Source organism: Hemicordylus capensis, chromosome 4 (genome assembly GCF_027244095.1).
Source record: "Hemicordylus capensis ecotype Gifberg chromosome 4, rHemCap1.1.pri, whole genome shotgun sequence".
In the NCBI taxonomy this organism is placed as follows: domain Eukaryota; kingdom Metazoa; phylum Chordata; class Lepidosauria; order Squamata; family Cordylidae; genus Hemicordylus; species Hemicordylus capensis.
This window is the reverse complement of record NC_069660.1, coordinates 285,495,768-285,506,962: the sequence shown is the minus strand read 5'-3', so window position 1 is coordinate 285,506,962 and position 11,195 is coordinate 285,495,768. Positions and strand designations below refer to the sequence as shown.

Genomic DNA, 11,195 nt, shown 5'->3' with positions numbered 1-11,195 from the left:
CATGGCAAAAGGTTAATTCTGGGCTGCAAAGAAAACAATGGGCAGCAGCTCAACATAGACTAGCCTCTAATTTACAATGTTCTGTCATTTGCCCGGATTTGGGAACTTTGCATTCAGTGATTCCAGTGTTCCAATTATTTGACTTGGTATTTGCTACTCGCTATTTTCTAAATAGCTCTGATATTTCACCCCAGCAGTCTCCGCTAATAAAATCAATCCTTAATTTGGTACCAAAAAAGTCATTTCTAAAAGTGCTCTGGGAAATGATGGAATGAAAAGATTCACTTTAGTGTAGCTATCCTATTGAATCAGGACAGTGAGTGCATGCAAAATTGCAATATGCTTTATTCATTAAGCATGTATCAACCAAAGCCATTGTATACAAAAGAGCGTTAATGAAAATTTCTTCCAAACAATGCAATAAAAAAAGAGTGTCTCCTTGGAGCAATTGGTTTTTGGTAGTAAAATGCAGCATGGGGAACATGCCAACCCATTTCTGCAGAACTGACTCAGCCTGGGCTTAATGAATAATCAATCTATAACATGAGACAAACTAAAAATTATTTATATGACCCAAATGCAGCAGGCCTAAACTCACTAGAGTTTAAGGAGCATGTGAGCTTGAGGGAATATTGCCACTTCTACTTCTTTGGGCTAGGTATTAACAACATGATCTTTGGTATGAAATCTGAACTCTTTGAACTCTTTGATTTTTAAGCCAAATAAATTAACTCTGTCTGAAGCTAGAAGTTGCCAGAGGCCAAAATGACAGATCAAGCTAATTAGGTATCTGTCTGGCTGTGTGCTGCCATACGATGTCTTTTGCTTCTGCTATATCACAGTCTTGTTCCTTTATATTGTTTTATTGTTCCTATCTTTTCAAACTTATTTTTAATTATAAGCCACTTTGAAGGCTTTTACAAGTGGATAGCAGCCCATAAATATTAAAATAAATAAATGTGTGAGAGAGGATAGGAGACATTTTCAACTGTATATGGAATTCCACCTTTATTGAATTCCTCTACATATTTCTGTCAAGGGCTGAAGAGCTTGGACATAAACTGTGTAGTTTATGTGCTGCTGTTTATTATGGCCACAAGCATTTTGGCAGTTTCCATACACCTAAATGAGACCCCAGTCAAGACCATCAGAACATATGGTGCTTGCCATACCTACATGTCAAAGTACTGCCTGTTATACCTGGGGGTGTATGATGTACTTTGAACTCAGTCCTGTGCTGAAGGGCACAAATTATGTTGTATCTGGATTCCTAGTTATAAGCACCACATTTGACCTTCAGATACATAAAATGGAGTACCTGATATTCTGGACTGTTGTACATTCAGATCTCTCACTATCACCTCACCTCTGATTATATAAATAAATACAGATTTAACACCCAAAGTGATATGGGTCTTTCTGGTTTGGTGAACCTATTGGCTTCTAGTTCAGAGACATAAATGTTGCTACCCAATGTGAACCCAATAAATCGCAGATGGAACTATTCCTTTGTGTGACTACAGACACCTATTTAACAAGTGATTCGCTTCCCATAACATTATGCTTCTGTTTGGGAAACAGGTTGTCTGTATTGTCCTGCCAAATGGTGAGACAATCTTATCACATTTCTACACTGGATCAGGACTGGGGAAGCAAAGGAGTATGTACTCACTTGGCAGCAGGGTGTAAACAGATCCCCCAATGGTTACACACATGCTGTGACAAGTTTCTGTTTGGTAAGCTGTTGCCTATATGTGGTGGTGGTGGTGATGGTGGTAGTGTGTGTGTGTGTGTGTGAATATAGCTAAGAGCAGTGAATGCATGTAGCTTCTTTTCCCGTGCATTCATGTATGATTAAAGATGCCTAATTTTGTTCTATGATCCAAAGCCCTGCAGGGATCCAATGTGGACTCAGAGTTCCTTATCAGCAGGGGCTGCAACATCGTCTTCAAAGTTGGGGGACATCCTGTATGTGTACAGATCTGCGTTCACTGGATCCCTCAAACTGAGACAATTATGTAGAAAACAAGTCTTATTGAAACCAATGGCATTTCATTCCAATTAATGTATGTTGCAGTGTGTTCATATAAAACCATTCTTTGAGCCCATCTAGATTACAGAATATAACACCTTAATACTGCACAGTGCTCTGCAGATGGATGAATGGGGTGTATGTTCTGGTTCTATGACTCTCCAAAGCCTATCGACACTGCTAGTCAGGGGCGTAGGGAATGTTTGCGGGGGCTGGGGGACAAAGTCTGGCCGGCAGCTCCCCCACCCCCTGGATGTTCTTTTGCACATGCCCTGCATCTGATGTCAGATGCCAGGGGGCGGGGCCAGTACAGGGAATGGGGCTGTCACAGCCCTGGCATAATTTCATTTCCCTTGTCAGTGGTTGGTGGAATCGCTGAAATGGAGCTCCCAGCTGGCAAGCACTTTGCTCACCAGCTGCATGTGGGAGGGGGCAAGGGCGCAAAGGGGGCACCCTTGGGGCCTAGGGTCAATTGTCCTCCCTTTCTCAATGGTCACTACACCCCGGCTGCTAGGAAACACAGAGAGCCTCCATGTCTCCTAAAGATTGTGTCTGTGTTCTAGGATGCTTCCCTAAAGGAGGGAGCATCCCATGGCACAGATGCAATCCTTAGGAGCCACAGAGGCTCTCCATATTTGCTAGCAGCAGCAGCAATGGGCTTGGAGACTTATGGAACCAGTGTATAACCAGCACAATATGGAAATCATCATCAACAACCTTGAATCTACTTAGATACCCAATCTAACATGGGTTGAACTGTAGCTGCAGCCAAAAGAAAGCCATTTCTTACGTTGCATTTTTCCAACCTTGCAATTAACCTCTGTGATGTAGAGCAAGCATGTAGTTTGACAATATATGAATGATGGCCTCAGTGAGTGAGTGTCTGTCCATTTGCCATATGTAATTGGTGAGGAAGACACATTTATATATCACGGAATGCCCTCCCAGGTGAAATTTATTAGACTTTTTCAATTGTAATCTATAGATGATTGGGCAATACCATTTAGTTCTATTCACACATTCTGTTAAATGCACATACAAGCTATGTACAGTGTGTGCATGTACAGATCTATACACACATCATTATTCACATCATGTTTAGTGCATGTACAGTAGTACACTTCCTATCTGTAGCCTGCATTTGAGAGATCCTTTACCCAGGTTCACTTCTGAAGTGAATGCATATACATTCCACACAATAACATGTACATGAGTCAGACAATGTACATGTTGGACGCACATACAACATAGCATCTGATTAGGGTTTTTCCTCTTCTGCCAGCCTTTCTATAGCCACAGAGTTGGTTGTTTTTTTTCTTTCAAAGTATATTTAATAATTCTATTTTTCTGTCTTTTAATGCAATTTTACTACATTTTATTTGTTTCACTGTAAGTCACTTGGAGGGACGGTGTGTCAGAAGAGCAAGATATACATTTAAACAGAAATTCCATCGGCTTCCTGAGCTGTATATAGGTAGGGAAAAAGACTCTCATGCCATTATTCAAAGGTTTAAAAACATGCGTTCCCTCCACTCTGTCAGTTAGATTTATCTCATTGCTCAGCTCACACACAAAGCACATAGTGTTATTTTGATGGTTTTATGAAGAGCGGAAGTTCTGAAGGATTTCTAAGTAACAGTGATACCTTAAGCTTCAGTTCCAAGTATACTCACTTGGAAGCAAGGGAACAATCCAATCACAGTTAAGCACTTTTAAGTCTCATTGATTTCCATGGGAGAGTGAAGCACACACTTGGCTCTCTAAAAGTACTTAATTTTGACTGGATCGTTCCCAAAATGTACAATCAAGTCAATGATACTGAAAACAGAACACAGGAGGAGGTGCTAGTGACTGTATTTACCTGGATCCAAGACTACGCCCGCCCCTCCCCCCCGCCCCAGCAAATTTGTTCATGTTAGATATCAGGGGGTCATCTTAAATCCAGAGTCCTCTTCCTTTTGAGTAAATAAGGGTACAACCTGAGCTTAACCTCTATTTTCTTAAGGGGAAATAATTTAAGACTTAAATAAGTCTTAGACTGATGAGCAATCTTGTATTTGGGTAAATAAAGTACTTAGGGCTGCTTAACATTCCTTCCCAACCATTTGTCCACTCAAAATCCCTCCACCACCAAGTTAATTTACAGGGCCTCATATCCATTATCTCTCAGGGTGGGAAAAACACATTTTTGGAGAGAGGTTGGGATTTTGAGTGGACAAATGGCTGGAAAGGTTTCAACACTAAACAGCCACTATCTGCCCATTCACCTGCCAGTCCTCTTCCCACCTTCAGCTGCTTTGCATTATTTTTAAAAGAATATTTTATAATATGTTATACCTTAAGGGCTGCCCTAAGGTATAAAAGTGTTTGCGAAGAGGATATTTGCTGTAGAGCTGTGGCTCGGGGGTAGGGCTTTGTGTGTAGAAGATCCCAGGTTCAATCTCTGGCTTCTCCAGGTAGGGGTGAGAAAAATCCCTGTCTGAAACCCTGGAGAGATGCTGCCACTCAGAGTAGACCAGGGCCACAAAATTTCAGTTCTCCAGCTATGGTTGGACTAGAACGCCCATTATCCCCATCCACAGCAGACACATGGATGATGGGAGCGACAGTCCAACAATAGCTGGGGGGTGGGGCTGAAGTTCTGCAGCTCTGGAGTAAGGAGGTGTATGAACAGCTCGTGTAGCTGTGGGTGTTGGGGAGCAGCGCTGCAGCCACATGCGGCCTTTTGGGCAGTGAGCACCACACGTGGAAAAGTGGTGGGGCAGCAGAGGAGCAGGTAAGGACCTGCTTACCTGGTTTTTAAGGGAACCGCCCTCTGTCCTGCTGGACTGGTTCGAACGCCAGTGCCCAAACTGGTTAGGCACTTCCCTAAGGAGGCGCCAAACCGGTTCGGGTGCATCCCTACCCTGGAGTAGACAATACTGAGTTACATGGACCAATGGCCTGACTCAGTATAAAGCAGCTTCCTATGTTAATATTTAATTCACCAAAATTTTAATGAAGTACTGCCTACAGGACACAAGTGTTCATTCATGCGCAAAGCTTAATATTAGTTCTTTACGATAAAAACTGGGGAGTATTTGGGAAATATATATGATATCACTTTAATACATTTTTATCCACCAGGCAATTCTTAGCTTCTCTAATACGGTCTTTATCACTCACTTTGGAATATTTCCCTTCACTTGGCAGTCACAAGACTATCTCCTAATTGTATAGATATCTATGTTGGTCACCTAACTCAGCCAGCTTTTTTGTTTTGTTTTGTTTCTGAGAAGTGGTGGGCGGAGGGGGGGGACTTCAGTTGTAAATGAAATCAACAGGAGCTGTTTTCTGGCATCTGTGGAGATTAGGCCTTAAATACCTTTTGGGGCACACAAAAATTGGGGTATCCAAACTGTGAAGGCATTTTTGTGAAGTCAGCCTGATGCATCCCACTAACTGGAGTAGATGGAGTAGATCAGGGCTGCACAACTCAAATGCCCTGGTGGGCTGGAACCATCTACAATGTGGAGTGCAGGGGCCAAGATCAATTTTTTAGCACATTATTACATTAAAATTAAAATTATTATATTAGTTACTTGTGGATCTATCCCCCCGTCAATGGACCCATAGTTTTAACCAAGGATAGTGGTCAGAGAAGAGGTGCTGTCCTTGTGCTCAGTGAGTGGGGCCTCTAGAGTGCATGTCAGCCCCAAACAAATGCCAAGTCCTCTCCTCTCCCTAGTTGTTGTTGCTTTCAGGCTGCAATACTAGGCATGCTTACATGGGGGTAAGCCTCACTGGGCACATCTTGGAGCATATTTCTGAGAACGCACGCACAGGATGGCGCTATAAGGCATTTCCCAGCTCTTGTGTTGCTGCAGGATACCTGAGGGGCCAGTAAAATAGTCTCTGTGGGCCGAATCTGGCCCCCGGGCCTAATGTTGTGCAGGCCTGGAGTAGATGCATTTCAAAACCTCTCTTTCCAGGTCTAACTCAGTTCCTGCTCAATGACTCCAGCAGAAAGAGAAATGCGCTGATGGTGAATGGTCCTGAAGATATCAGCCCTTTCTATACAGATGTTAATTCTCAATGTTCTTGCATAAGCCCTGTTCAGACATTACACTGTACGAGTATACAGGTGTCTGTACATGTTTTTGTCTGAATGACTGTTCCTGCATTCATTTTAAAACTGAATCTGGGTACAGAGCCCTCAAATGCATATAACAGCTAGGAAGTGCACTGTTGTACCTGTGCGCTACATAAAGTGTGAATAACTGGGCCGGTATGCACTGAAACTCATACGAGTGTTCAACCTAGTGTCTGAATAGGGCTACAGTTTTGCAATATCCCTCCATACACTCTAGCATAACCAAGACACTGAACCAAGATGGGGCTCTGCCAATAAGAGAAGATTTGATCAACCAAGTCTGCGATCCCGTGCTTGGTCTGAGGGGCAGGTTTTGAAAAGCAGGGCTGGAGCTGTATCTCGCTCTTCCTATGGCAATTCTTCCTCCCTCCTAGCAAACATGGCAAGCCTTTGACTAGCTTAAAGTATCACACTGCTTGGAATCCATACCTGTTTCTGACAAATAATTAAACCCCATCATGGTTGAACAAATGTGGTTATGACAGCATTACTTCTTATAAAGGGGCAGTGAGATCCCAAGTGAATTCTTAATTAGTCAGAAACGTATAAGGGGGAGGGGACAAGTGGCTTTCAGAAAGCATTGAGGGTACTATAACTGCTTCAGGTTGGGGTAAAATTAAGCAGCAATTGGGTAGCTTTTCTGCTGTGTCACATCCTAGTGCATGGAACAGGGATAATTGTAAACTATAAAATCTAACTTTGCAGGTGATTTTGTTTTTGTCTTCCTGGAAATATTCTCGTTCGTACTCACACAGGGACTTCCAAAGCAAAACACACATGTGACAAAGAAGCATTGCACCAGCACTAATATCATGGAGAAAGCAACAGCTGTATAGAAAACCCAGGAGGTTGCTTCTATGCAGCAGGATGAAAAAGTACTAAGTGCCAACCTGTAATTAAACTACATCTCCTTCAGCAGTGCCAAGGGAAGTGGACTTCCACAACTATTGATTCCCCATCAGGTGACCCTTTGCATGTGGTGAACCTATTCTGGTCAATGACCATAATAAAGATTCTGATCATGTGGAGAACCATTCACAGGATTGACGTACATGTGAATTCCTACCAGAGACCCACTGCAAAGAAGCCACCTTATGGCGGAAGGAGCAGTTATGTGGATCTGTCCTTGGTGCAGCATCAACAACATCACCAGACACTGGGGTGAGAGACACAACAAATATCAATGCAGCTCTTGGCTTTCCATCATGCAAACTGGCCTTAGAACCAAGGACTAATGAAGTGAATCATTTAGACTCAGTTCACTGGGTGTGCTTCGGCTCATGTTGGTGAGACTGGCCATAAGAGACTTAACCTTATAGGCATAGTAATCCCTTAAGTTGACAGAAGGAACCACTTTCATCCCATCATCAAAATCACAGCTCCTCATGGCACTTTCTAGTTGCTTTTGGCGCCTATAAAAATGGGAGAACTTGTTAAAGATGAGTGTGATGGGAAGGACTACCACCAGGATCCCAGCTAGGATACATGCAGAAGCTGTCAGCCTGCCTGCTGTGGTCACTGGGACAACATCTCCATAGCCAACTGTGGTCATGCTAACTGTAGCCCACCACCAGCAAGCAGGAATGGTCTCCAGGCCCCTGTTTTCTTCTTTTTCAATTGTGTAAGCCACTACAGAGAATATAGAGATTCCAACTGAGAGGTAAAGCAAAAGAAGCCCTACCTCCCGGTAGCTATACTTGAGGGTAGCCCCCAGGGATCTGAGACCTGTTGAGTGCCTAGCAAGTTTTAAGATGCGGAATATCCTCATGAGTCTCAGGACTTGGGCTACTCTGCCTAAATTAGCTAAAGCAGGACTACTTTCCACCACCAAGTTAACAATTAAAGTTATATAAAATGGAAGGATAGACATGAGGTCAATCAGATTGAGTGCATGCTTAAAAAACTTCAAGAAGTCTGGGGCTACCGCAAACCTGGCCACCAGCTCAAATGTGAACCATGCAATACCAAAATGTTCCACGATTTCAAATCGGGGATCTTCCTCAGAGTTCCCATTGCTGTTAACGATCTGAAAGTCTGTGAGGCTGTTCAGGCACATGGTTACAATGGATCCAAGAACAACCATGATGGAAAGGACACTGAATATTCGGCTCAAGACAGAATAGCCAGGATTGTCTAACGCTAACCATAGCTGCCGCCTGACTTTCCCAAAGGGTTGCTTGTCAAACTTAGCGGCATCATTGTAGAAGGCCAAGATCTCATCAAAGGAAGAAGTGGTGCTTTCCTGGTGACTGTCATCTTCCCACTTTTCTTGGTCAGGTTCCATTTTTCTCCCATGGTAGCTGTAACTGCAGCAAGAATCAATAAAGAATTCATTGATTCCCCAATATTCAATCTCCTGGCTGAAGGAAAACACACAGAGCTCACCCATCACATGCAGCTTCCCAGTGTTATAAAAATGTAGCACATAAGGGAAAAGTTCAGGGTTCCTGTCAAAGTAGAACTCATTCTTGGTGTCATCGTAATCATCACAAAGCTCTAAAATAGATTCCTTTGAATTGCAGCTCAGCAGTTTACCCAGTCGTGTTTCAGGGAATCGCAACAAGGTGTTGGATCTCATCTTTTTCTTAAAGCCCCCAACATTGATGCTGATCTCATTGTCTTCAAAATCAGCCTCTGTTAAATCCCTCAGGCTCAGCCCTTTCATACTGAGTGTCTTCCAGAACTATATGGGGCAGGGGAGATGACCTATGGAATAATTAAAGTAGGCAAATCAGTGTTAGCTAATACCGGGAAAAATCTTCATTCTCCCCTCCCACCTTTGTCTTCTCTCTGAATACAGACAGGCACCCCACCCTCCTCCACTGGGTGGCTCCTCTCTTGGAGATGCAGCTTTTGTTCTTAACTAGAGGTGAGAGGATCATTAATTCACACTGAAGCACAGAGCAACACCCTATCCTTCCTCAGTCCTTTCCTGGCTTGCCTTTCCCTGCTCATCCCTTCGGCAATGCTGTAACTGACAGACACAATACCATGCATAGCCCTCGAGTGTCACAGCCCTTCCTTGAAAGAGCCTGAAGCGACTGGAAATAGGGCATGGATTTTAATGGCTGGATGGGCAGCCAGAAACAGCTGTAGGGCGCCAGGTGACATTTTAACCATGCTTTGCTCCGGAGTGTGTAGTGCTGGCGAGTGAGCGCAGTGAAGACACCACCCTTCGCTTTTTTCTCTCCACCTTCCAGGTACAAAGTCAGGGCTCCCCACCAGAACAAAGAACTATCAACGCCAGTAGCTTCAGGAGCCCAAATCCCTATATTCGGCCAAAAAAAGGGGGTCACCCCACCAGTCAAGTCCTCGCACCAACCGCCGCCCATTACCTCAAGAGCTGCGGTGGCTGCTGAAACCCCGTTTAGGAGCGTGAAACTTCTCCAAGCACCTCGCCAGCATCGCCGGGGCGGGGTCCTTCCTCCAGCGTGGAGATGCCTCGACTCCAGGACCCGATCCTCTCCTAGCTTTTGCCTGGCTGAGGCAGACAGGCAACAGTCAGTGCCGGGAAGCGTGAGCTGCGGGCACGGCTTCCATCCTAAGAGTTGAGCTACTACAACTACTAGCCAAGGCGCGCCGCCGTGGTGCTGAAGGGACAGCTCCCCTCCAGCCGCGCCTCTCCGCTTAAGGCAGCCGCCGCCGCTGCAGAGCAGCAGTCATGGCGACCACCGACAGCCCCCTACACGGGCAAGCCAAGCCCTGCTTAGGGATTGAGTAGGAACACAGACAGACGCTCCCCAGGTGGGCGCCGCTTGCTTTTCTCCCGGTGCCGCTGCAGTGGAGAGGCACCTGTGCTGGGATCTACAGCGGGATGGACTCGCTGCACACCTTGCATGTGGGAAGGGAGGTTTTGAAAGCGTGTCAGTGCGCACAAGAGCAGCCTGGCGACTGAACGGGCGTGAGTGTCCTCGTGGGAATTTCCCTCCACGTCCCCACACCTCTCCACCCCCCACCGCCGCCCCCAGCCTCCCCGCCCTACCTGCACATTCCAGTGCAACCCGCGAAGACGCTCGTCTCCAGTGAGACAGAGAGACGCCCCTCCCCGCGTCTTCCCGATTTGCCCACACCTTGTCTTAAAGGTCGAAGTTCGTCAGGCATCGCTTGCAGCAGGGAAGAAATGCCTTTAATTGACATCGACAGGCTGGGGCGACGCCGCTGTTTTTCCTCTGCGTGAGCTCGCCTTCAATTATTGATCTGTGCACAAAGCGGAGGAAATGGGTGTGTTTTGTGGAGCTCGCCTGGAGAAGCGTCTCCATTGCCCACACAGGCATCGGAAGAAACGTGGCTCTTTTGCTTTATTCAGGGCTTGGTCAGATCTGTTGCCAGATTAAGCAGCCCGTCAGTACGTGTGCAGTGCGAATGCCTGCCTGAGGACCCTTCCCCACCCACGTGCAGCTCCTGCCACAGATGCCAACCTACTCCGGTACCGATGACAGATCTATAGTTAACAAGCTGCCTCCCTCCCACTCCGATGAATGGGAGCTTTCTTGCCCTCGCCACATGCTGACGATTGTAACCCGGTTGCCCCAAGTCCAGAATCAACGTGTCCCACTAGTCACACCTTCCTGGTTGGCACAACCCTTAACGCTGAGAGGTGAGTCGTGTCCATCTTCTGAATGGAAAGCAGATCTCTCTCCACCCGCCCTCTGCTAGAACGGGTCAGCTAATGATATTTATAGGTATTAGGTTCAGAATGGACAAAATGAAGTATTGTTTCACACAATGCATCCTTACACTTAAATAGCCTTCAGGGGAACTAGACAAATGGATGGAAGTCAGGACTGGAAATCGGCATTAACCATCAGAGTTAAATGGAACCTCCATGTTCAAAATCAGTTTATCACTGAATACCAGACTTATTTTACGTATTTACTAACAGAGGGGTGGTTGTTTTTACCCCACCCTTCAAGCAAAGCTTCCTAGGGTGCCTAACAATGTTTAAATAAACAATGACAGTTATTATAACCATACAAAACAATCACACTAACAAGTCGCAATGAATACAGAATCACAGGGGGGGATGGGGGC

The 11,195-nt window shown here is 45.3% G+C and overlaps 1 protein-coding gene across 5 annotated transcripts; it reads right to left on the bottom strand.

The window, feature by feature from the left end:
- Positions 1-321: 321 nt before the first annotated feature.
- Positions 322-10,557, bottom strand: KCNS2 (potassium voltage-gated channel modifier subfamily S member 2). Of its 5 annotated transcripts, none has more exons than XM_053248427.1 (3): positions 10,235-10,556; positions 9,500-9,645; positions 322-8,870 (listed from the first exon to the last, which is right to left on the bottom strand). In XM_053248427.1, the coding sequence occupies exon 3, from the start codon at positions 8,827-8,829 to the stop codon at positions 7,396-7,398; it is 1,434 nt and encodes a 477-aa protein (XP_053104402.1). In that variant the 5' UTR covers positions 8,830-8,870; positions 9,500-9,645; positions 10,235-10,556; the 3' UTR covers positions 322-7,395. The 5 variants fall into 5 exon arrangements, with proteins under 5 accessions (XP_053104402.1, XP_053104404.1, XP_053104403.1 ...); XM_053248429.1 differs by having other exon boundaries at positions 9,500-9,641; XM_053248428.1 differs by lacking the exon at positions 10,235-10,556 and adding an exon at positions 10,147-10,229.
- Positions 10,558-11,195: the final 638 nt, after the last annotated feature.